Here is a 27,521-nt window from a genome sequence, read left to right as displayed (position 1 = left end):
TACCTGGGATAGGATTAAGTAATCCTTCTAACCCCCCCCCCCCAAAAAAAAGATATAGATGTACTATTGTAAAGTGGTTGTTCCACTGGATATCATAAGGTGAATGCACCAATTTGTAAGTCGCTCTGGATAAGAGCGTCTGCTAAATGACGTAAATGTAAATGTTAAAATGAAGTTAGCCTTAAGATGCTTTTGGGAAACCGGGCCCTGGTCTGTCAAACCCCAGTCCTGGAGTGTTGAGTGTCTCCAGGTTTTCACTTTTCCTGCTGCTTGATTGGTCATTTAAGGTAATTGATTAGTTAGGAACTCCCCTTTATGTCTAGGTCTTAATTGGACACAAATTGAAAGGAAATGACCAAAAACCAGCAGACAAACAGCCCTTCAGGAATTGAGACACCCCTGGCCTTTAGCAAGATGGCCAAGGGGCAGCTCCACTCTCACTTTGACTGCGTTGTGGAGGTGTAAGACAGTAAGAACAGAATACAGTATTAGCACTTTTATTTGCAAATAAAAATCATTGTTGTACAAGACAAGGTTCAAAGGGCAAAGTCAGTCCATGAAGTTGGACATGATGGGGGCAAAGCAAAATGTAACATATTATAATGTCCATAAACATTGTATGTATGTAAAGTTTATCCAGCACAGCTTTAACTGTCCAAAAGAGCAAGAAAATCGTCTTCACTGAAGGAGTGGGCATTAGATGCCTGTGGATTTACAATCAGTTGTTCCATTATTGTCGAAAGACTTGAGTGATTTTTTTGTCTAAGTTTGGAGGGAAAGATACTGATTTCCACCATGTAAGGGGTGGAGAATGTTGACAAGACAACCAGTTGGACTTGTCGCTGTAGCTGTTCAGTGGGTTACCAAACGAGTTGTAATTTGTCATTTTCACAGATTGCCTCTCTCCTAAAATGACTGTGTCAACAAATGACATTCACTTTCATAGAGAATAATATTCCTCTCCACGGTTGCAGTGCACAACACACACGTCTCCACTCAAGTTTATTTCCCATAATGCCGTTCAGATGGTCTTCCCTAACAAGAAGTCGGCGTACTCCTTTCTGCGTAGTACGCGGTGCATTTTGAACGTGTTGGCCGAGGTGTTGGAGAAGGCCATCATTTGTTTACGCAGTTCCTTGAATGCACCCTCTGCCACCATCTGCACTCTCATTGGTCCGATGCTGCCTTTGAACCGGAACGACTTGTAGACGGCCGAGTCCTCCTGGACACACTGGTCCAACTGGTGAACAGGTGCAGGTGGGGTGTATGTGTATATTTTTGTTTTGTTTGTATGTGTGTGCAAGCAAGCGAGAGGGTATTTTAGAGTGTGTGTGAAAGAGGGAGTTAGAGAGTGAGAAAGAGAAGAGGGCCAAAATACAAGGGATTTCAGGAGCAATATATTATTTTCCATCATAACCACATAACCACAACAAGTTATGGAATACGTTCTCCAGCAATTGGCATCAAACAGAAAGAAATGAACTCAAACTCATGTTGACGGGTACAGAAATGAAACAAGTGAAACTGAACACAAACGTTTCCCTACCTTGTAGCGTTGCTCCTCTGTCAGGTTCCTCACCCCCTTTAGCTCCACAAACACTTGATAGTGAGGATCAGAACCGCCACATGACTCTCCTGCAACAGATACATGATGATCAACCACTGCACAAATCAATCTGGAGCCCACATACAATATCTTCAATGGTCTAATCCCCCTTTGAGGGAACATCCAAATCATACGGTTCCAGTAAAACTTCACCCCAGCATTACTCTGGGGTGAAGTTTCCCCTAGGTACAGATCTAGGATCAGCTTTCCCTCCCCAAATCCTAACTTTAACCATTAGAGGGGGGAAAAGCAATACTGACCTAAGATCAGCGTCTAGGAACAACTTCACCCTACACCAATTGGCACTACTACAAAAGCAAGTAGAGAGCCGTCTTACCCATTATGGCGCTCTCTGCGCAGCAGTAGTCGACTAGCTGAGCCCCGGGCCACTGGCTGATGGCTCGCTTCAGAGCCCCCAGAAACATCACCTCAGACACCTTCTCCCCCCGCACACTCAGCATCTGACCCCGCCTACACACACACCGGTCATGCACATAAACAAACACACACAAGCACACACACAGAGTACTTTAGAACTGTCTCACACACAGGCACAAATACCATCCCCTCAGCATCTATCCCCATCAGCACAAAGGTATTCTCACAAACCCACATACGTACAGATAAGGTACACACCGGATGCAGTACTGTACCTGTATTGAAATTCTACAACTGGACACTGATTGTGGAAGCCAACCACTTTTACTATATCTCCCATGCGATATCTATGAGACAACAAAAAAAAAAAGAGATATCCCTGTCAAATCACATATCAGTCAACACAAATGCAGTGCTTGGATAACAACAGGAGGAGCTTCAGTTAAAGGGATAGTTCACTCAATTTACAAAATGTTATATTTGTTTCCCTACCTTGTAAGCAGTCTATGGACAAGGACAGAGTGTAATCCACACATTTTTTTTTACACTAAGCCACTGCCATTTTTTTGGCCAAGTTTAGAATTTTTCAAACCAAAAACCAATGGAAGTCAATGTACCCAATAATAGCAAGTTTTAAATCTCATGCCCAAATCATCCTAAGGTCTCTGAAAGGGATTGTGACTTTGCTCAGTAACTTGGTTTGAAGTTACATTAAAGTCTGATTCTTCATAAAATGTAATGATTTCTCCAACCAAAAACCAATGGAAGTCAAAATACCTGATATTAGCATATTTTAAAGTACAATGATGTTTTACCTGAAGAGTCCAGATGCGTTGGTGACGACCAGCTCATAACTGTGTCCCTCCTGCACTTCCTCCATGAGCAGTGTGTGTTTCTCGGGTGTCTCCTGGTCCAAACTGGCCTCTGGGAGGAACTCACAGAACATGGAGCGAGGACACAGCAAGTACCTCCTCCGCTCCTCCTCAGGCCACAGGTTCACCCCAATCAGACCTGCAGGGGCACAGCGATGTTAACACAGAGACATAACGTAAGAGGGCAGGAACACAGAGACACAAATAAAAGAGACCCAGATACACACGTGTAGTACCATCTAAATTATGTTCAGTGCTTGACTTGGGCTGGTGCTCACCGGGGCTGAGCACTGGCACCTCAGATTTACTACTGCTTGAGCCCCCCTGCACCTCTTTAGCCGATTAGCTCAAAAGTATTGTGGAATTCCTGCACCTAAATATATTCAATATGATTTATTTACCAAGGCAAGTCAGTTAAGAACAAATTCTTATTTACAATGACGGGGGCTGGGATTAAAAAAATATATAAATAAAATATATGACAAAACACAAATCACTACAACAGAGACAACACAACACTACATAATGAGAGACGTAAGACAACATAGCAAGGCAGCAACACATGACAACACAGCATGGTAGCAACACAACATGGCAGCAATACAAAATATGGTACAAAGATTATTGGGCACAGACAACAGCACAAAGGGCAAGAAGGTAGAGACAACAATACATCATACAAAGCAGTCACAACTGACAGTAAGAGTGTCCATGATTGAGTCTTTGAATGAAGAGATTAAGATAAAACTGTCCAGTTTGAGTGTTTGTTGCAGCTCGTTCCAGACGCTGGCTGCAGCGAACTGAAAAGAGGAGCGACCCAGGGATGTGTGTGCTTTGGGGACCTTTAAGAGAATGTGACTGACAGAATGGGTGTTGTATGTGGAGGATGAGGGCTGCAGTAGATATCTCAGATAGGGGGGAGTGAGGCCTAAGAGGGTTTTATAAATAAGCATAAAATCAAATCAAAATTGTATTTGTCACATACACATGGTTAGCAGATGTTAATGCGAGTGTAGCAAAATGCTTGTGCTTCTAGTTCTGACAGTGCAGTAATATCTAACAAGTAATCTAACAATTCCCCAACAACTACCTAATACACACAAATCTAGGAGGGGTGAATGAGAAAATGTAGATGTAAGTATATGGATGAGCGATGGCCAAGCGGCATCGGGAAGGAGCAATAGAGTATATACAGTACATACATGTGATATGAGTAATATAAGATATTTTTTTTAGAGTGCATTGTATAAAGTGACTAGTGATCAATTTATTAAAACTGGCCAGTGATTGGGTCTCAATGTAGGCATCAGGCTCTCTGAGTTAGTGATTGCTGTTTAGCAGTTTGATGGCCTTGAGATAGAAGCTGTTTTTCAGTCTCTCGGTCCCAGCTTTGATGCACCTGTACTGACCTCACCTTCTGGATGGTAGCGGTGTGAACAGGCAGTGGCTCGGGTGGTTGATGTCCTTGATGATCTTTATGGCCTTCCTGTGACATCGTGTGCTGTAGGTGTCATGGAGGGCAGGTAGTTTGCCCCCGGTGATGCATTGTGCAGACCTCACTACCCTCTGGAGAGCCTTGCGGTTGATGGCGGTGCAGTTGCCGAATCAGGCTATGATACAGCCTGACAGGATTCTCTCGATTGTGCATCTGTAAAAGTTTGTCAGGGTTTTGGGTGACAAGCCAGATTTCTTCAGCCTCCTGATGTTGAAGAGGCGCTGTTGCGCCTTTTTCACCACACTGTGTGAGTGGACCATTTCAGTTTGTCTGTGATGTGTATGCCGAGGAACTTAAAACTTTCCACCTTCTCCACTGTGGTCCCTTCGATGTGGATAGGGGAGTGCGCCCTCTGCTGTTTCCTGAAGTCCACGATCACCTCCTTTGTTTTGTTGACGTTGAGCGAGAGGTTGTTTTCCTGACACCACACTCCGAGTGCCCTCACCTCCTCCCTGTAGGCTGTTTCGTCGTTGTTGGTAATCAAGCCCACTACTGTTGTGTTGTCTGCAAACTTGATGATTGAGTTGGAGGCGTGCATGGCCACGCAGTCGTGGGTGAACAGGGAGTACAGGAGGGGGCTGAGCACGCACCCTTGTGGGGCCCCAGTGTTGACGATCAGCGAAGTGGAGATGTTACCTACGTTCACCAACTGGGTCGGCCTGTCAGGAAGTCTAGGACCCAGTTGTACAGGGCGGGGTCGAGACCCAGGGCCTCCAGCTTGTTGATGAGCTTGGAGGGTACTATGGTGTTGAATGCTGAGCTGTAGTCAATAAACAGCATTCTTACATAGGTATTCCTTATGTCCAGATGGGATATGGCAGTGTGATGGCGATTGCGTCGTCTGTGGATCTGTTTGGGTGGTGTGCAAACTTAAGTGGGACTAGGGTGGCCGGAAAGGTGGAGGTGATATGACCATTGACTAGTCTCTCAAAGCACTTCATGATGACAGAAGTGAGTGCTACGGGGCGATAGTCATTTAGTTCAGTTATCTTTGACTTCTTGGGTACAAGAACAATGGTAGCCATCTTGGAGCATGTGGGGACAACAGACTGGGATAGGGAGCTATTGAATATGTCCGTAAACACACCAGCCAGCTGGTCTGCGCATGCTTTGAGGACGCGGCTAGGGATGCCGTCTGGGCCAGCAGCCTCGCAAGGGTTAACACGTTTTAATGTTTTACTCACATCAGCCACGGAGAAGGAGAGGGGGGGGGGGGGTGCAGTCCTTGTTAGCGGGCATCGACGGTGGCACTGTATAATCCTCAAAGCAGGCAAAGAAGGGGTTTAGTTTGTCTGGAAGCGTGATGTCGGTGTCCGTGACGGGGCTGGATTTCTTTATGTAGTCCGTGATTTCCTGTAGACCCTGCCACCTATGTCTCGAGTCTGAGCCATTGAATTTGCGACTCCACCTTGTCCCTGTACTGGCATTTCACTTGTTCGATTGCCTTGTGGAGGGAATAGCTACACTGTTTATATTGAGACATATTCCCAGACCTCTTCCATGGTTAAATGTGGTGGATCGCACTTTCAGTTTTGCGCGAATGCCACCATCCATCCACGGTTTCTGGTTAGGGTCGGTTTTAATAGTCACAACATCTCCAATGCACTTCTTTATAAACACACTCACCGAGTCAGCATATAGGTCGATGTTGTTCTGAGGCTGACCGGAACATATTCCAGTCCACGTGATCAAAACAATCTTGAAGCGTGTCTTCCGATTGGTCGGACCAGCGTTGAATAGTTCTTGTCACTGGTAGATCCTGTTTGAGTTTCTGCCTATAAGACAGAAAGAGCAAGATGGCGTCATGGTCGGATTTGCAAAAGGGAGGGCGGGGGAGGGCTTTGTAGGCATCGCGGAAGTTAGAGTAGCAGTGGTCGAGGGTATTGCGCATGCATGTAACGCAATCAATATGCTGATAGAATTTAGGTAGACTTGTTCTGAAATTTGCTTTGTTAAAAATCACCAGCTACAATAAATTCAGCCACAGGATGTATGGTTTCCAGTTTGCATATCGTCCAGTCTAGTCCCTTGATGGCCATCTTGGTGTCTGCTTGAGGGGTAATGTACACAGCTGTGACTATAACTGACAAGAATTCTCTTGGTAGGTAAAATGGCCGGCACTTAATTGTAAGGAATTCTAGATCGGATGAGCAGAAGTACTTGAGTTCCTGTATGTTGTTATGATTACACCATGAGCCGTTAATCATAAAGCATACACCCCCGCCCTTCCTTTTCCCAGAGAGGTGTTTATCTCTGTCGGTGCGATGCATGGAGAAGCCCGGTAGCTGAACCGATTCTGACAACATATGCTGAGAGAGAAATGTTTCCGTGAAACAGAATGTTACAATCTCTGATGTCTCTCTGGAAGGCAACCCATGCTCGAATTTCATCTACATTGTTGTCAAGAGACTGGACATTGGATAGTAGTATACTCAGGAGCGGTGTGCACGTCTATGGAGCCTGGCCAGGTGGCTGCTTCGTCTGCGACGTCATTGTTTTGGATCGCCTACTGGACTTCGCTCCATTGTCCTGGGTGGTGGTCCGAACAGAGGATCTGCTTCGGGAAAATCGTATTCTTGGTCGTAATGTTGGTAAGTTGACGTTGCTCTTATATCCAATAGATCTTCGCGTCTGTATGTAATAAGACTTAACCTGTTGAGGACAGACGTTCCGCTAGCGGAACTCCGTTCCGCCTGCGGAGCCCCTAGCCAACAGCCAATGGCATCGCACTGCGCGAAATACAAAACCAACTAAATTACCACTATTCAATTTTCTCAAACAGTCAACTATTTTACACCATTTTAAAGATAAGACTCTCGTTAATCTAACCACATTGTCCGATTTCAAAAAGGCTTTATAGCGAAAGCAAAACATTAGATTATGTTAGGAGAGTACATAGCCAAAAATAATCACACAGCCATTTTCCAAGCAAGCATATATGTCACATAAACCCAAACCACAGCTAAATGCAGCACTAACCTTTGATGATCTTCATCAGATGACACTCCTAGAACATTATGTTATACAATACATGCATGTTTTGTTCAATCAAGTTCATATTTATATCAAAAAACAGCTTTTTACATTAGCATGTGATGTTCAGAACTAGCATACCCACCGAAAACTTCCGGTGAATTTACTAAAATTACTCATGATAAACGTTGACAGTTATTTTAAGTTATTTTAAGAATTATAGATACAGAACTCCTTTATGCAATCGCTATGTCCGATTTTAAAATAGCTTTTCGGCGAAAGCACATTTTGCAATATTCTGAGTACATAGCTCGGCCATCACGGCTATCTATTTTGACATCCGCCAACTTCGGGGTCACCTAAACTCAGAATTACTATTAGAAAAATTGGATTACCTTTGCTGTTCTTCATCAGAATGCACTCCCAGGACTTCTACTTCAACAACAAATGTTGTTTTGGTTCCAAATAATCCATCGTTATATCCAAATACCTCCGTTTTGTTCGTGCGTTCAGGTCACTATCCGAAGGGTAACGCGCGAGCGCATTTCGTGACAAAATATTCCATTACCGTACTTCGAAGCATGTCAAACGCTGTTTAAAATCTATTTTAAAGCTATTTTTCTCGTAAAATAGCGATAATATTCCAATATTCCAACCGGGCAACATTCAAAGAGAGAAAGAAAACATGGCGAGTTCTCGTGACCGCGCATCTCCAGTCTCACTGTCCCCAGGCTGACCACTTACAAACTCTGCTCCTATACTTTGCCCAGAGACAGCAGACACCCCATTCCACTTTCTGGCAGCTTTAGAGAGCCAATGGAAGCCTTAGAAAGTGTCACGTGACAGCACAGATGCTGTAATTTCGATAGAGATGCAACAGAAGGACAACAAATTGTCAGACAGGGCACTTCCTGCATGGAATCTTCTCAGGCTTTGGCCTGCCATATGAGTTCTGTTATACTCACAGACACCATTCAAACAGTTTTAGAAACGTTAGAGTGTTTTCTATCCAAATCTACTAATTATATGCATATTCTAGTTTCTGGGCAGGAGTAGTAACCAGATTAAATCGGGTACGTTTTTTATCCGGCCGTGAAAATACTGCCCCCTATCCCAAAGAAGTTAAGATTTCATGGGGTAACAATGTAAGAAATAATACATAAAAAAAAAATACTGCATAGTTTTCTAAGAACTCGAAGCGAGGCGACCATCTCTGTCGGCACCATGCTAGTAATCAACCAGTCTTGCGACGGGAAAACAGAGATGACCAGTTTAAAGAGGAGTATAGAGTGCAACGATGTGTCCTATAAGGAGCATTGGTGGCAAATCTGATGGCCGAATGGTAAAGAACATCTAGCCACTCGAGAGCACCCTTACCTGCCGATCTATAAATTATGTCTCCGTAATCTAGCATGGGTAGGATGGTCATCTGAATCAGGGTTAGTTTGGCAGCTGGGGTGAAAGAGGAGCGATTACAATCGAAGAAACTATTTCTAGATTTAACTTTAGCCTGCAGCTTTGATATGTGCTGAGAGAAGGAGTGTACCGTCTAGCCATACTCCCAAGTACTTGTATGAGATGACTACCTCAAGCTCTAAACCCTCAGAGATAGTACTCACACCTGTGGGGAGAGGGGCATTCTTCTTACCAAACCACATGACCTTTGTTTTGGAGGTGTTCAGAACAAGGTTACGGGTAGAGATAGCTTGTTGGACACTAAGAAAGTTTTGTTGTAGAGCATTTAACACAAAATCCGGGGAGGGGCCAGCTGAGTATAAGACTATCATCTGCATATAAATGGATGACAGAGCTTCCTACGGCCTGAGCTATGTTGTTGATGTAAATTGAGAAGAGCGTGGGGCCTAGGATCGAGCCTTGGGGTACTCCCTTGGTGACAGGCAGTGGCTGAGATAGCAGATTTTCTGACTTTATACACTGCACTCATTGAGAGAGGTAGTTAGCAAACCAGGCGAAAGACCCCTCAGAGACACCAATACTCCTTCCACAAGAACAGAATGGTCTACCGATATCAAAAGCTTTGGCCAAGTCAATACAAATAGCAGCACAATATTGCTTAGAATCATGGGCAATGGTGACATCATTGAGTACCTTTAAGGTTGCAGTGAAACATCCATAACCTGAGTGGAAACCAGATTGCATACCCGAGAGAATACTATAAACAGTACTGGCACCCAAAATGAGTACCGGCACCTATTTTAGTCTAAATCAAGCACTGATTATGTTATGGTCTTTGCTATAATTTTGGCTTCAACCAACTACCACACTCACATGCACACACACGCACTGTAAGAGGCAGACACACAGACAGGGCCACTGTTACATTGTCATTCTCAATAGATGAAGACTGTATACTCTTGATGTCACAAGGTGATGAGTCTCCTGTGCACTCACCCTCGGTGGCGGCGTAGAAGGGTGAGTAGAAGCGAATCCCCTGGCAGTAGCGCTCCCGCAGCATCTCCCCATAGATCTGATTAGATCCAGAGTCCACAGCCAGCACCAGGTTGAGCTGGGGCCAGAGGCGCCGCGCGATGCCCACAAAGCCCTGCTGGAAGTGGGTCAGGAGCTGGGTGGCGCGCTCCGGGTCTGGCTTCATCTGGCCCTCCAGGCTGGCCCTCACCCCTGGCTCCAGGGCCAGAGCAGGGCTGACCCGACCCAGCTTAATGTCCTCCACCAGCTCCTGCCAACGCTCCTGGGGGAGGGGAGAGGGGCGGACAGAAGATGGCATCGTCAAATATAAATAATTACACAGTAATAAGAGTGCTGCAATGGAGGATTATCCTATGTACTCTTTACATAAGAGTATAACTATACAGTATTTACACAATATAGTAAACCAGCTTTCCCAATCCTTGTATGTGTGTTTATCTCTAGCTACAGTACCTGGAGAGCACTGAAGGCATAAAAGACAGTGGAGGCGAAGTTGGACTCCAGGGTGCCCACACTGGGGTCTTTGAGGGCAAAGAGGAGGTGCAGGTAGAGGGTGTCTCTCTCACTGGGCACCTGGATGGGAGGTTGGCACCATAATTATAGTAATATAGAAGTGTGTTCAAGTTCACAAAGACACATAATGATAACCTTTGTTTCCCTGTTTATCGTAGTAGCATATTTACACTTTCCAATTTGAAAAACATGTTTTCTGTGACAACAGCATTCTGTTTCTTCCGCCGTTATGCCCTTGAGCAAGGCACTGACCCTCTGCCACTCCAAGCATGTGTACGTTGGGGATGCCCAGAAAGCCAAGGCAAACACAGAAGGCACATTTTCAGGTCTCACGAAACTGACAAAACGCACTATTCTATTCTGGGTCTTGTTTATTAGAAAGGAAAAAGGAAGAAAACAGAAAAGACATACTACATGAACTCCAATAAGAAAAGTGTTTTCCTTTCCGTTGCAAAACATTTTGCTGCAGCGTGCCCTTATGAACACAACCCTGATGCCAAGCCTACCTGGAAGGCGGGTGCGGGTGTGGTGTATAGGTTGAGCATGTGGCGGGACGAAGCCGGGGTGGAGGAGTTAGGCCCAATGGGGATGCCTGCCTCAGACTGGCGAAAGGTGGGCGAGTAGAAGAGCTTGGTCGTGCGCTGGAGGCTGTCGGTGGCCGGGAACGCACGCCGCATGGCATCCAGACACACAGCCACGCCCTGGGGTGGAGGGAAACACACACACACACACACACAGTGAGAGTGTCAAGGACAAAACACGCAAACACACACAGTCATGACCAAAATAAAAATGGTCATCCTCTCTTCCTATAAGCACAGTATTTACAGTTGGATAGGTGAAAGCTTTGATTTCACCACAACACATGCCAACAAGTAATGGTAGCTAAGGAAAATTGTCATTGGGGCTAATAGGGAGTATTTCCACTGACTGACCTGTAGGAAGAACTCTGTGTTGGTGTCCTTGGTGCTCAGCAGCATGGCACTGGCTCCAGATGTACCCGATGTCATGGCTAAGATAAGGGGTTTCTCAGCTATGAGGACCTTCTCTTCTCCAGCCGCCACTCGCGCCACCAGCTCACGATAGTGCTCATACGTCGTCACCGGGTGACGTGTACGAAAGGCCTCACAGTCTGAGGACACAGAACATTGTCTGAATTGTACAATGAACAAAAATATAAGAGACCGAGTCAAGACCGAGACCAGAAATATGTCAGTCCAATTGTAGTTTTGTTCAAAATGTCCAGTATTTCTGTGTTCATATGGATTCTTTAGAGACAGTCAGAATAGTGAAAATGGATGCTGAGGGGAAAAAGATCCACTCTAGAAATGTTTACTAACCCAAACACTGTGGGGAAGAATGGGCCTTCTATGCCTTCAGAGAAGGGATAGGGATTTATAAAATAATGATTCCAATAATAATAATAATAATCTTATTTTCAATGATGTTTGATTTAATCTTTTCAGTTTTTGCTGGAAAGGAAAGGGTGAACACTGAAGAGAAAAAAATATCCAATCAGAATTTTTCTTTGCTGGTCTCTGGGGAGATATATTTAGCTAGCTAAGTCATTGGCTAGGCCACCAGAAACTAGATAAAAGGCATCTGCCATTCAACCTTATTAGGGCAACATTTCTTGAAGGACAACAGGTCACTGCGCAATTGCAAGCAGTAGTATTCCCACGATCTAGCTAGCTAGCTTTTGTTGGTGGTTAGTTTGCAGCGGCTGCAGTAGGTGTAATCAAAGAGGATGTTGTAGCTAATTTATTAGCTTCTCCCTTTTCAAGAATAACTTTCAACAAGAAGTTAAGCTTCAAATGATCATCATCTGGTGAGTGGAACTGTTATTTTTATTGCAACATGCTTGCTGTTAGCCATCTCTTTGAAAATAACTTAGGTGTGAAACATTGTTGAATTTAAAGTGGAACTGACAGCATTTTAGCAACATGAAATCTTATTACAATCTGTTCATATACACTCCCAGGAAGAATGACACTTAAAAAAAATATATTCTGACAAGCGATCACTTAGATATGGTCATTTTCACAATTTCATAAATTCTTGGAATGTTTGGGAATTAGGTATACTGAGGCATTTGTGAAAATTCTATAACATTATAGAGTGGGAAAGCGGGCATGCGTTTGGATAATTAATAGACACTGCAGTAAATAAAACACTGTCTTGTCCAGGGCCGGAGTCTACACAGACTGGTGCGCTATAGCCAATCAGAGCTACAGTAGACCTTTATACAAACACGCCATTTGCCACACGGGCCTGCCATCATTCACTTTGAACTGGACTGTGAGTTTACAGGCAGTTGCAACAGCGTGACTTTACATCATTAGAGCGCATTTGCCAAAAGCCACAAAATACACCTGAATGGATTTCTGCAAATATTTTAACACCACAGGAGTCCTCTTACATTTGGGAACTTTACAGTCCTATCGATCAAACAACCATGAAAATGTACGCTCTCTCTCCCTCAGTTATGCACATCAACAACTAATGCTAGCAGAGCGAGATGAGCTAAAATCTAATGAAGGGATATTTGATAGACACAGCTAGTTGGCCGTCAAAATTATACTGCTAAACGATGGGGAATTGTAGCCTCCTCCTCGTCCTTCAGCAGCTTGCCTGCCAATGCCTGCTTGTCCCAACCAAGCACTCAAGCTAACTGGGTAAAGTTGGCTAGCTTGCCAGCTAGCTACTTCCAGACACAAAAGAGAACACCTCACTCTGACCATTTTACTTGCTGTAGCAGAGCTGGTTATGTTGTTTACATGCTATCTAGAGCGTTGTTGACTAACTATTACTTTTTTGTCTACATTTATGGACACCGGTCATCTTCAGCAGGTGCTGCACGTTCGTAAAATTCATCCATTGTTTTGCGCTCTGGCACACAGATGAGAGTGCTCTAAAATCGGAGTCGACAGCCAGAGTGGATTTGCGAACGCAAGAGATATGCTAAATGTATAACAGTCGCTCAAGTTCTTGCTAGCTAACCAAATGGCACCTGCATCTCTAGCTGTGTATAGCTATCAAAAAAACGACATGAGGGGAAGAATGCTGTTACTCAGCCACTCCTCCAATGGCATGACATCCTCCTATCATCTAGCTAGCTATCTAGCTAACGTTAGCCTCTGTGTTTTTAGTTTGCTACATAAATAGATACGCTAACCTATTAGCCATGTTATGACAGACTTGTGGTCGTCGCCCTTGCTAGTTTGATTGTATTGACATTCCCAGCCTTAGTTACATGTCTGTTTTTGTCCAAAATATTGAGTCATTGAAACTGAAACAGTGCATCCAGAATGGAGGCAGCAAACAATGTACCAGGCCAGCTGGGATTTACAACCTTATAGCAATCTTTTTGGGGCTACCAAGAAATGTATTGGTGAATTATATTAATCGTGCATTGAGCTGCATCCATCTATTCTGCCAACAATGACTTACTGTACATCATGGAACGTTGTGTCAAATAGAACCTATTTTTAAAACTTCTTATAAAGTTGGTTTTGAGGCATAAACTGGGAATTTGATATTTGTGACTGAAATGTTGATTGTCTGTTCGTTTTATTTGTTATTATTTCACCTTTATTTAACCAGGTAGGCTAGTTGAGAACAAGTTCTCATTTACAACTGCGACCTGGCCAAGATAAAGCACAGCAGTTTGACACATACAACACAGAGTTACACATGGAATAAACAAACATACAGTCAATAATACAGTAGAAAAATAAATACATTTATTTATACATTTATTTATTTTTCTACTGTATGTTTGTTTATATATAAAAATATACACACACACACACACACACACACACACACACACCTCATTTGCACTCACTGTGTGTGTGTAAGATAAGGGAGGTAAGGCAATAAATAGGCCATGGTGGCGAAGTAATTACAATATAGCAATTTGTCATTGGAATGGTAGATGTGCAGAAGATGAATGTGCAAGTAGAGATACTGGGGTGCAAAGGAGCAAGATCAATAAATACAGTATGGGGATGAGATGGTTGGATGGGCTGTTTAGAGATGGGCTATGTACAGGTGCAGTGATCTGTGAGCTGCTCTGACAGCTGGTGCTTAAAGCTAGTGAGGGAGATAAGAGTCTCCAGCTTCAGTGATTTTTGCAGTTCGTTCCAGTCATTGGCAGCAGAGAATTGGAAGGAAAGGCGGCCAAAGGAGGAATTGGCTTTGAGTGTGACCAGAGAGATATACCTGCTGGAGCGTTTCATATCTGCAAAGTAGTTAAAATGCTGTCAGTTTCACTTTAAACTTTAGGTCACCGGTTACTTTGTGTGCTAAACGCGAACTGTTTTTTTTAACGGTTGTGTTTTTGTATTCTTATGATTGGGACCTACTGGCTTATTATGTCCGAGTTCATCCTTTTAACATCATGATGTGTGTGACTGCTGTCTTTCCATCAGCCCTATGCAGTGGTGAAGTGGTGCCTGAAGAAGTGGGTATATTCTAATTTTGCTAAAATGTTCCCAAATGGCTCATTCAGCGAAGGAAAGGTGTGAAAAATCCTGTTTTCCTATGTTGTTTTAATGAGTTTTCCTACAGATTTATCCGATTTTCACTCTCAAAATTACACTTTTTTTTAATAGACAAGACAAATGTCCACAAGTCCACAACAATGCTTAAACCACATCAATCTGATTGGGTAGGCCTGTCAGGGCCTGGCTCCCCAGTGGGTGGGCCTCTGTCCACCCAGGCCCATCCATGTCGACGCCACTGATGCAAACAGCACATGATGACAATAGCCTATTAACCAACACATTGGATTAAACATTTTCAACACATGATTTGCATATCCATTGTTGCCTTAGTTAGCATTTACTGGCAGATATCATAAGTTTAAACGTTTTTCCTACCCTACCAGCTACCGATGTCATTCTTCTGTGAGCTGCTCCATCCCAAAACCAGTTGAACGCTGCACACGCTTGCTGCCTGCAGATGATATTCTGCTGAAACTAGGCTGTGTGTGCGGTGCCCACGTGAATATATTTCACGTGCTTTACGACTGTAGGGTACTTTGTGCATGATTTCTCTATTGTACTACATAATTGATAAATCATATACATCCACTACACTACTTTGATACGCATCAGTAGGGATTAAGAAGTGAGTATAAGCAATGCCCACTGAAAAAAATGCCCACTACACCACTGGCCCTTTGTGTTTTATAAAAAAGAGAAGATAATACACAACACAGAGGACGAGAGGTCAATAGAGTACTAAAGGTCAAGAGGACTAAAAGTCAATAGAGTACTAATGATCAATGGAAATAGTGTTTTTTCTGTAATGGGGGATTAATGATCAATGGGTCAGTGACATGGAATTTCACTCAGGGACTCATAGCTACATTGCAAGTTCTCAATGTATAAACGATTTGGACCATTGAGCCTGAAATAGGATACCTCTTATTTGGCCATTGGCCCAGTTGTATTGCAAGGAATTCTAATTGGTCAACCACAGGCTAGGGCTGGGTTATAAAACTACATCCTACACCGAGACACCCAAATATGTGGTCTCGAGACCGTACAACACAAAAAAAAAGCCATATCTCAGACTGGCCAATAAAAAGAAAAGATTAAGATGGGCAAAAGAACACAGACACTGGACAGAGATATGGCTTTTTCTTTACAACTCTGCCTAGAAGGCCAGCATCCCAGAGTTGCATCTTCACTGTTGACGTTGAGACTGGTGTTTTGCGGTTACTATTTAATGAAACTGCCAGTTGAGGACTTGTGAGGTGTCTGTTTCTCAAACTGGACACTAATGTACTTGTCCTCTTGCTCAGTTGTGCACCGGGGCCTCCCACTCTTTCTATTCTGGTTAGAGCCAGTTTGCGCTGTTCTGTGAAGGGAGTAGGACACAGTGTTGTACGAGATCTTCAGTTTTTTGGCAGTTTCTCGCATGGAATAGTGTTCATTTCTCAGAACAAGGATAGACTGATGAGTTTCAGAAGAAAGTTCTTTGTTTCTGGCCATTTTGAGCCTGTAATCCAACCCACAAATGCTGATGCTCCAGATACTCAACAAGTCTAAAGAAAGCCCGTTTTATTGCTTCTTTAATCAGAACAACAGTTTTCAGCTGTGCTAACAATTGCAAAAGGGTTTTCTAATGATCAATTAGCCTTTAAAATTATAAACTTGGATTTGCTAACAACAGTTTTCAGCTGTGCCATTGGAACACAGGAGTGATGGTTGCTGATAATGGGCCTCTGTGCGCCTATGTAGATATTCCATTAAAAAAAATCTGCCGTTTCCAGCTACAATAGTCATTTACAATGTGTACACTGTATTTCTGATCAATTTGATGTTATTTTAAATGGACAAAAAAAAAAATCCTTTCCTTTCAAATACAAGGACATTTCTAAGTGACCCCAAACTTGAACTGTAGTGTACCTTTAATGCCTATTGATGAAGGTATCTTCCATATCAACGAGAATTAATAATAAAAGGTTAAATTACTACACACCTTTAGCACAGTCTTTGCCTTTAGGTTTAGCTCCATGTTGTAGCACGTGTTTATGGAAGACAAACGGAAGACCGAGACGACAACTTATGCTAATTAGCTATCCAGCATTACCATCTAGCATGCTCCGAACACCTGTGTGGAACAGAAGAAGGCCGCCCAAAATGTGTTGTAACTGAAAAATACTGTCGCCTGAAACTGTGATAAAGCGGGTTAAAACAGTCTACACTAAGAGTATATTTTGCATTTGTGAAATTATTTCATTTTGATGTGATATAAAAAAGGGCTTTCTTTCTAGAATCGTATAGCAATCGAGAATCCATGAACATTTAGATGGAGTATTTGAATGGCTCTGGCAGCCAAAACAGTCTACCTCTGGAAAAACAAACGCCTTTGCAGGCTGTACGATTTTAGCCTAATTATGCCACGATTTTGCCTTCCCAGACCAAAGTTCAACGTCGTAGACAAATTCTTAGGTTGTAAACAATTGTCAGACGTCTTGGCTGACTGTGACATGGTCTAAGTCTGCAAATTAAGTACCGGTACGTGCGGTCGTAGGCTCAGACAAAGTTGTAGCAGTGTCAGAACCTTTTTGCCTTTATTGTGTAATGTGGCTGGTGTTGCGAGTCGATCCGAGAAGGGTGCAATTGCGGCTCGCAATTCGGGGCACTCCTGCATGTGGGCATTCTTGCATCTGCAGGAACCTCTATACTTCGATTGGTTGATTTTTATGCTAGGACAGGAAGAAGCCGTTGGCGCTACTGTACAGTAGGTGGTGTTAATCCACAATAACGGTGGGGGCCAGCTGCTGATTAATTCCACAGAAGAATGGGCGGGGCGACAATGGTAGCTAGCTAGCCGTACACCGGTAGACAGTGTCCTTCGCCTCCGCCTGTCGGGCACTGTTTTCCCGCAGTTCTGTTAACCTGTTAAGGCTAGGGGGCAGTATTTGCACGGCTGGATAAAAACATTTACCCGATTTAATCTGGTTACTAATCCTACCCAGTAACTAGAATATGCATATACTTATTATATATGGATAGAAAACACCCTAAAGTTTCTAAAACTGTTTGAATGGTGTCTGTGAGTATAACAGAACTCATTTGGCAGGCAAAACCCTGAGACATTTTCTGACAGGAAGTGGATACCTGATGTGTTGTATTACCTTTAAACCTATGCCATTGAAAAACACAGGGGCTGAGGAATATTTTGGCACTTCCTATTGCTTCCACTAGATGTCACCAGCCTTTACAAAGTGTTTTGAGTCTTCTGGAGGGAGATCTGACCGAACAAGAGCCATGGAACGATGATGGTCCATTAGACACCTGGCGCGCGAGTTCATGTTGGGTACCCTCGTTCCAATACGTTATAAAAGAGAATGCATTCGTCCACCTTGAATATTATTCATGTTCTGGTTAAAAAAGGCCCTAATGATTTATGCTATACAACGTTTGACATGTTTGAACGAACGTAAATATATTTTTTCCCCTCGTTCATGAAGTGAAGTCCGGCGGGCTTAGATCATGTGCTAACAAGACGGAGATTTTTGGACATAAATGATGAGCTTTTTTGAACAAAACTACATTCGTTATGGACCTGTGATACCTGGAAGTGACATCTGATGAAGAGAATCAAAGGTAATGGATTATTTACATAGTATTTTCGATTTTAGATCTCCCCAACATGACGGCTAGTCTGTATCGCAACGCGTATTTTTCTGGGCGCAGTGCTCAGATTATTGCAAAGTGTGATTTCCCAGTAAGGTTATTTTTAAATCTGGCAAGTTGATTGCGTTCAAGAGATGTAAATCTATAATTCTTTAAATGACAATATAATATTTTACCAATGTTTTCTAATTTTAATTATTTAATTTGTGGTGCTGACTTGACTGCCGGTTATTGGAGGGAAACGATTTCCTCAACATCAATGCCATAGTAAAACGCTGTTTTTGGATATAAATATGAACTTGATAGAACTAAAAATGCATGCATTGTCTAACATAATGTCCTAGGAGTGTCATCTGATGGAGATTGTAAAAGGTTAGTGCATCATTTTAGCTGGTTTTATGGTTTTGGTGACCCTGTCTTTGAATTGACAAAACATTACACACAACTCTTGTAAATGTACTGTCCTAACATACTCTAAATTTATGCTTTCGCCGTAAAACCTTTTTGAAATCGTAAAACGTGGTTAGATTAAGGAGATGTTTATCTTTCAAAGGGTGTAAAATAGTTGTATGTTTGAAAAATTTGAATTTTGACATTTATTTGGATTCAAATTTGTCGCTCTTGAAATGCACCTGCTGTTGATGGAGTGCACCACGGGTGGGACGCTTGCGTCCCACCTAGCCCATAGAGGTTAACGACAGCGAGGGCAGGTGTTCGGCATGCGGGAGCGAAGGAACCTGTGTGCTAGCTTAGCCAGCTAGTACGGTACACAGCAGGTGGGAGGTGGGGGCTAGGGCGGAATCTGTGCCTGACAGGTAGGGGCGACACCATTTGCTAACTAGCACGCTAACTAGCACACGGTGTCGTCCTAGCCCCCGCCTGTCAGGCACAGTTTTCTCCAGTATGTACGAGAAGGGGTGACACTGTTTCCTAGCTAGAATGTTAGCACACGTGTCGCTAACAAGCAAGCTAGCTAGTTAGCACACGGTGTCGCCAACAAGCAAGCTAGCTAGTTAGCACACGGTGTCGCCAACAAGCAAGCTAGCTAGTTAGCACACGGTGTCACCCTAGCCCCCTGCCTGTCAGGCATGGTTTTCTCAGGTACACAGGAGGCGGGGCGATAACGTGTGCTAACAAGCAAGCTAGCTAGTTAGCAAGCACACAGTGTCACCCCCAGCCTGTCAGGCATGGTTTTCCCCGGTACAACACGGTGTGCTAGCTAGCTAGTTATAACAAGGTGTCACTCCCGCCTGCTTTGCTAGCGGGAGGCGGGGGCGACCGGTAGACAGTTTCCTTCACCTCTCCTCCCCTCCTGTCAGGCAGATACAGGAATGCCCACATGCAGGAACGCCCTTGCGGGCTGCAGCTGCACACTATTGGCAGATCCCAGTAACTTAATATCTATGCACAGTCACTTGAATAACTCTACCTACATGTACATATTACCTCGACTAACCGGTGCCACTGCACATTGACTCTGTACATGTACACCCTGTATATAGCCTCGCTATTGTTATTTTACTGCTGCTCTTTAATTTGTTACTCTTATTTTATTTATTTTTACATTTTTAGGTATTTTCTTAAAATTGCATTGTTGGTTAACGGACTTGTAAGTAAGTATTTCACTGTAAGGTCTACACCTGTTGTATTCGGCGCATGTGACCGATTTGATTTGACTGCAGCCAACATCTGCAGGAACCCCTTTTTATACTTCGATTTTATACACACCCAGCCCCCCGCGCCTCCCATTGGTTCCTTCATGAACAACCCCTCCTAGAACCCCTGGTGGTCTAGTGGTTAGGATTCGGCGCCCTCACCGCCGTGGCCCGGGTTCGATTCCCGGTCAGGGAACCACTCTTTGGGTTCGCCGGGCATTGGCGCAGCGGTCTAGGGCACTATATCTCAGTGCAAGAGGCGTCACTGAAGTCTCTGGTTCCCGTGATTGAGAGTCCCATAGGGCGGTGCACAATTGGCCCAGCGTTGTCCAGGTTTGGCCGGGGTAGGCCGTCATTGCAAATAAGAATTTGTTCTTAACTGACTTGTCTAGTTAAATAAAGGTTATATAAAAAAATATAAAAAATGAACAACCCTTCCTAGAGCATCCCATTGGTTCATGCATGAGCCCCCCATTTGGATTCTGCATGAACCCAGAGTCCTGCTAGCTAGCGGGAGATACCGATAGTCAGTGTCCTTTGGTCTCGTCTGCCGAACACCTGCCCTCACCGTCGTTAACAGAACTGCAAGAAAACAGTGCCCGACAGGCAGGGGTGAAGGACACTGTCTACCGGTTGCAAAAGGTTGGAAACCTTCTGGAAATGTTTTAAGCCCGGGATGCACAGTGCATTCTTCCATCACATGTACAGCTGATTCTCAAGATCTTGCACATTAATGAGATGCTATTGTGCCCACACTACTACACTGTCTGAGCCAAGGACACCTGCCCTCACCGTCGTTAACAGAACTGCGAGAAAACAGTGCCCGACAGGCAGGGGTGAAGGACACTGTCTACCGGTTGCAAAAGGTTGGAAACCTTCGGGAAATGTTTTAAGCCCGGGATGCACAGTGCATTCTTCCATCACATGTACAGCTGATTCTCAAGATCTTGCACACTAATGAGATGCTATTGTGCCCACACTACTACACTGTCTGAGCCAAGGACATGCTTTCTGGTAAGTTTTGATTATAATACTGGGTGGGGTGAAAATATTTTATGTGACATACATGGTTTATTGTAGGCCATTGGTAAATAGTAGCCTACAAAGTGTGTTTAAATCATTTCTATCTTGTTAACAATTTCTGCTAGTTTTTGCTACCATATGGGTCTTGGCTTGCTTGAGCCTGCTAACTGAGGAGTGTTAATAACCTGTTTCCATACATGTTTAATTTTAAAACATTTATCTTACAAAGGAGTTATTTAATCTAACTGCTTAACTATTTATCTGTACATGGAATTGTATTTGTTTTTAGTCATTTTTTTCTCATCTTTACAGGATAATGCCAGGGGCACTATCTGATGTGTGGAGACATTTCACTGCAGCTAATGTAGAAGGACAAAAGCTGTGTACATTTGCAAATACTGTGCCAAATCATATGTGAAGAATGCAACAAAGATGCAGAATCATCTGGCCAAGTGCATAAAGTTCCCTCAGCGCTCACAACAAGCAACCTCTGACAAAAGTCCCTCTACTTCTATTCAAGGTGAAAATGATGAATCAGACACCTTATCGATAGCAACAGCTCATGGTCCCCCTGGAATCAGAAGTTTTTTTGACTCAATGGAGAAACGTAGTCAGAGAAATGTGGATGAATTGCTCGAGCTGTGTATGCAACTGGTTCGCCTCTGATGCTCACAGGTAATGTGTATTGGAAGAGATTTCTGAATGTTCTTCGCCCAGCATACACTCCTCCAACCAGACATGCTTTATCTACTCATTTGCTGGATGCAGAGTTCATGTGAAGGTCAAGAAAAATCTGAGAAAGCAGACTGTATTGCAATCATCTCTGATGGGTGGTTGAATGTTCATGCGCAAGGAATAATTAACTACATCTCCACCCCTCAACCAGTATTCTACAAGAGCACAGACACAAGGGACAACAGACACACTGGTCTCTACATTGCAGATGAGCTGAAGGCAGTCATCAATGACCTTGGACCACAGAAGGTATTTGCACTAGTGACAGACAATGCTGCGAACACGAAGGCTGCTTGGTCTAAAGTGGAGGAGTCCTACCCTAACATCACACCCAATGGCTGTGCTGGTCAAGCATTGAATCTGCTCCTCAAGGACATCATGGCACTGAAAACAATGGATACACTACAAGAGAGCCAAGGAAATGGTTAGGTATGTGAAGAGTCATCAAGTTATAGCAGCAATCTACCTCACCAAGCAAAGTGAGAAGAATAAGAGCACCATATTGAAGCTGCCTAGCAACACCTGTTGGGGTGGTGTTGTCATCATGTTTGACAGTCTCCTGGAGGGGAAGGAGTCTCTCCAAGAAATGGCCATATCACAGTCTGCCGATATGGACAGCTGCATCAAGAGGATCCTCCTGGATGATATATCTTGGGAGAGAGTGGTAAGCAGCCTGAAACTCCTGAAACCTATAGCAGTAGCCATTGCACGGATTGAGGGAGACAATGCCATCCTGTCTGATGTTCAGACTCTGCTTGCAGATGTAAGAGAACAAATCCGGACTGCCCTGCCCACTTCACTGTTGCTCCAAGCAGAGGAAACTGCAGTTCTGATGAAATACATCAAAAAGCGTGAAGACTTCTGCCTGCAGCCCATACACGCCTCAGTGTACATGTTGGACCCCAAGTATGCTGGCAAGAGCATCCTGTCTGGTGCAGAGATCAACAAAACCTATGGTGTCATCACTACCGTGTCTCGCCAGATCCTTTGTGGATCTGAGGCTCTTTCCCCTGTTGCCTCCACCATCTTCCAAATCCCACCAACATCAGCCGCCTCAGAGCGCAACTGGTCCTTCTTTGGGAACATACACCAAAGCACACAACAGGCTGACCAATATAAGGGTAGAAAAATTGGTGGCCATCCGGGCAAATTTGAGGCTTTTTGAGCCTGACAATGAGCCATCCTCAACAAGGTTGGAAAGTGACAGTGAAGATGAGGCCTCAGAGTCTGATGTTCAAGAATTGGACATTGAGGAGGTCCAGGGAGAAGACATGGAAGCCTGAGAGGAAGACAACCAAAGCTTTAGTTTCTAGACTATCGTTTTACAGATGTATGTTGAAAACATTATTGGGAGATGCGATGGATCATTCAATATTCCCTTTTGTTCAGTGAAATCATCCCATGTGAAGAGTCAACTCATTTAATTAAAGTTCAATTTGTAACTAAATTGTTTTTATTTTTATTGGAAGGATTTAATCATTTCCAATTATGTCTACTTATGATGAGGTAAAATGTTTATGTTTGTCTCCATATGAAAATGGTAAATATATCCAATGCAAAAAACATCTACATTTAAATGGTATTGATATTAATTTGCATATATTTAGGTTAACCTCTTAGTGATCCCTTCCCGCGCCAATCCCGGTAACGGAATTGATTTGACAACACCCAGTGAAATGACAGGGCGCCAAATTCAAACAGAAATCTCATAATTAAAATTCCTCAAACATACAGGTATTATACACCATTTTAAAGATAAACTTCTTGTTAATCCCACCACAGTGTCCGATTTCAAAAAGGCTTTACGGTGAAAGCATACCATGCGATTGTTAGGTCAGCGCCTAGTCACAAAAAAACATACATACAGCCATTTTCCAGCAGAAATACAGATAAAATGAATCACTAACCTTTGATGATCTTCATCTGATGGCACTCATTGGTCTTCATGCTACACAATACATGCATGTTTGTTCGATATAGTTCATATTTATATCCAAAAATCTCAGTTTATATTGGCGCGTTATGTTCAGTAATGTTTTGCTTCCAAAACATCCGGTGATTTTGCAGAGAACCACATCAATTTACAGAAATACTCATCATAAACATTGATTAAAAATACAAGTGTTATTCATAGAATTAAAGATTAACTTCTCCTTAATGCAACCGCTGTGTCAGATTTCAAAAAAGCTTTACAGCGAAAGCACACCTTGCAATAATCTGAGTACAGCGCTCAGGCACCAAAACAAGCCATACCCACCATGTTGTGGAGTCAACAAAAGTCAGAAATAGCATTATAAATATTCACTTACCTTTGATGATCTTCATCGGAATGCACTCCCAGGAATCCCAGTTCCACAATAAAATTTCGTTTTGTTCGATAAAGTCCATATTTATGTCCAAATACCTCCCTTTTGTTCACGCGTTCAGTCCAAATGCAAAATGCGCGAGCACTAAGTTTAGACGAAAAGTCAAAAAAGTTCAATTACAGTTCGTAGAAACATGTGAAACGATGTAGAGAATCAATCTTTAGGATGTTTTTATCATAAATCTTAAATAATATTCCAACCGGACAATTCCTTTGTCTTCAGAAATGAAAAGGAACTCAGCTCGCTCTCATGGCTGCGCCCTTGACTGAGCTCATGCCATTCTGCCAGACACCTGATTCCAATAGCTCTTATTCTCTCCCCATTCACAGTAGAAGCCTGAAACAACATTCTAAAGACTGTTGACATCTAGTGGAAGTCTTAGGAAGTGCAATATGACCCCATTTACACTGTATATTGGATAGGCAATCACTTGAAAAACTACAAACCTCCGATTTCCCACTTCCTGGTTGGATTTTTCTCAGGTCTTCACCTGCCATATGAGTTCTGTTATACTCACAGACATCATTCAAACCGTTTTAGAAACTTCTGAGTGTTTTCTATCCAAATGTACTAATAATATGCATATCCTAGCTTCTGGGCCTGAGTAGCAGGCAGTTTACTCTGGGCATGCTTTTCATCCGGATGTCAAAATACTGACCCCTAGTCCAAAGAAGTTAATTCTCATATATTCCCGTTAATTCTCATATATTCCTGTTAATTCCCAAGGAAAGTTTCCACCTCTGAATATTCCCGAACATGTGCAACCCTACCGGTCACCCCCACCTCCCGCTAGCACAGCAGGCAGGAGGCTGGAGCAACACTGTGTGCTAACTAGCTTGATAGCTAGTTAGCTAGCTAACACACAGAGTCAATCCCGCCAAACACCTTCCCTCGCCGTTAACAGAACTGCGGGAAAACAGTGCCCGACAGGCGGGGTATATTTTTAAGTTACGTTTAAGTAGGTGGCGTTAATGCACAATAATGTAACGTTGGATGCCACAGGTGAACACCATTGAAGAAGGCACGGTGGCAGCTAGCTAGCCATACACCGATGGACAATATCCGTTGCCCCACCCCTTCATCTGAGGGGTTCATCCGCAGCTGGCATCCAACGTTGTGCATTAACGCCACCTACTGTGCTTGAGCGCCCCTGCCTCACGCCTGTCCTAAGTTAAAAATGGACCAATAGAAGTATAAAGAGGGGTTCCGGGAGATGCAGGAATGCCCAGAATTGCGGACCAAATACACCCTTCTCTGAGCTGCTGGCACATGCACAGATCAAATACACTGCTGCAGTTGACGTAGCCTAAATCGGCTGACCAGTCTCGCAAACCAATCACAGAATGTCACTGCAGAACTGACGCAAATCATACTACCTGGCCAGGTTGATTGATAGTATGATTTGCGTCAGTTCTGCCGTCTGGCCAGGTTGGTTGACGGCAGAACTGACGCAAATCGAACTATCTGGCCAGGTTGGTATCAAGATTTTAATTTGGTAACATCAAGAGGTAATCGTAAAAGACTGAATCTGATTTACAGTCTGAAAAGGCATTAGTAATGGTAGGCTCATCTACACCACTTTTAAAAGAGTACATTCTTGGGCTAGCCTACGTCATACAATTTATTGCAATTTGAGGAAACGTGATGTGAGTTATCGCAAGCATGTCATCAGATCAGAGGCAGTCAATCACTTAGCAAAAAGTTATATCACTGGCATAATGACCTTACATCACAAGGTTTTGCTGAGGTCGAATATGCTGAGAGCAGAACGTGCATGGTCATTGGTGGCTATATCGTGCAAGTTAACAAATGTGTCTTATTATGCAAGTGTCTTATAATAACGTGGAATGATTACCTTTAATTGAGCTAAAATCATACTGCTTTCCATAACGTGTGTCAGCGGTCTTGCGCAGGCGCTTTAGAAGAGTTTCCTCCTGAACTTGCCGTATATTCTGCGTATCGGCCTCCAGTTTCCCTCTTTGCCGCTTACCCAGCCAACCCACAACCTTCACGGCAAAATACTGGCTTAGCAGACTGCTCAAAGTCCGGTTCTCCCCTTTCACTTTCGAGCTTATGTCCCTCCAAAGCAGGGCCATTCCACCCAAAGACAGGACTCCAAGCACACTGGGTAAAGGACGCAGCATCCCGAGGAGCTCTGTTACACAAGGTAGAAAGCACAGAATCGGTCACACGAGAGCGCTGTTGGTCTACACACATTCATAACAATCAGTCGATAAACATGATCCATCTACATTCGTCAGAAATAGCCATGGGCTGTTCATATTCCATTAAGTTGTTTCTGAACATAGGCTAAGAAGTTATTTTCCCACCAAGAACGGGAAGTTTAATGAACTTTAAAAAGGGCTATCACTATGGAAGGACACATCACCGCTAGGCTATCAGTTCAGTAGTCAAAGCAATGGTTCACTTGAAATATTCATAATGTAGCTTACCAAGACTTTGTCCAGTGGCTATAATAATGGAGAGAATTGTAATGACTAATGCACAACGAATCAATTTCGAGCGCACTAATACAGCCATCGAACTGATCAACTCATAAAACATTTCAAAATAAGATCAAAGGTTATCGTTCACGTTAAAACGGTCAATTTGTTAACTTTAACGAATGGAAAAGCATTGTCCAGTCCGTTAACTAAGTTTAAAACATGAGGATTCTTCACTTTGCAAGATGTTTTAAAGCAAGAATTTCACTTCCTTGTTTCGACCGGTCACCAAAGATGTTCTATTATATAGACAAGACGGTCGAGTGGCCACTAACAATGGACATACATTTCGTCAAAGATAGAAGTACATTTTTTAAGTTGGCGAAATGCCACGGTCGTCCACGTATATCAGTGCATTCGTAACAACCTAACATTTACGACACTTATATTCGATCAAATAAGCCTCACATAGCAAATTAGTAATTTCATTTTTTGTTGACCTCCATACAAAACTTCCTCACTTCAAGGTCTTATTTTTGTAGACGAATTTTGGGCGGAGTATACCCCTCTCGCTTCGCCTCTTCCTCTCTGCTGATTCTTCTTCTTTGAAGTTTATTGGCAGACTACAACATATAAACTGTATTGCCGCCACCTACTGTACTGGGTAGTGAACGAGAAAATAAAACAATCCATTGCGGGTAAAAGGCAGAGAAAACGACATGCAAATACAAACATAGACACATCCCACTCCTTCAGTCACAGTCCAATCCAATCCACATTTGAACAGCAGCAAATGTCTCTCCACTTACTCTGTCTTACTACTTATGGCTGCTTTTCAACCAGTGCTTGCAGTATTT

At 43.3% G+C, this 27,521-nt stretch overlaps 1 protein-coding gene and 1 non-coding gene across 3 annotated transcripts; one reads left to right on the top strand and one right to left on the bottom strand.

Moving 5' to 3' along the window:
• Nucleotides 1-481: 481 nt before the first annotated feature.
• ghdc (GH3 domain containing) lies at nt 482-27,251 on the bottom strand. Of its 2 annotated transcripts, none has more exons than XM_014158542.2 (11): nt 27,186-27,251; nt 26,076-26,375; nt 11,221-11,417; nt 10,792-10,986; nt 10,226-10,345; nt 9,737-10,034; nt 2,800-2,995; nt 2,260-2,331; nt 1,944-2,077; nt 1,547-1,635; nt 482-1,240 (listed from the first exon to the last, which is right to left on the bottom strand). In XM_014158542.2, the coding sequence occupies exons 2-11, from the start codon at nt 26,362-26,364 to the stop codon at nt 1,022-1,024; spliced, it is 1,809 nt and encodes a 602-aa protein (XP_014014017.2). In that variant the 5' UTR covers nt 26,365-26,375; nt 27,186-27,251; the 3' UTR covers nt 482-1,021.
• On the top strand, nt 20,221-20,292 carry trnae-cuc (transfer RNA glutamic acid (anticodon CUC)). Its single transcript has one exon. It is a non-coding gene; the product is annotated as a tRNA-Glu (tRNA).
• Nucleotides 27,252-27,521: the final 270 nt, after the last annotated feature.

The sequence above is a fragment of the Salmo salar genome, chromosome ssa19 (genome assembly GCF_905237065.1).
Source record: "Salmo salar chromosome ssa19, Ssal_v3.1, whole genome shotgun sequence".
Classification (NCBI taxonomy): Eukaryota; Metazoa; Chordata; class Actinopteri; order Salmoniformes; family Salmonidae; genus Salmo; species Salmo salar.
Note: the sequence above shows the minus strand (reverse complement) of the source record. Positions and strands in the feature narration are given on the sequence as shown.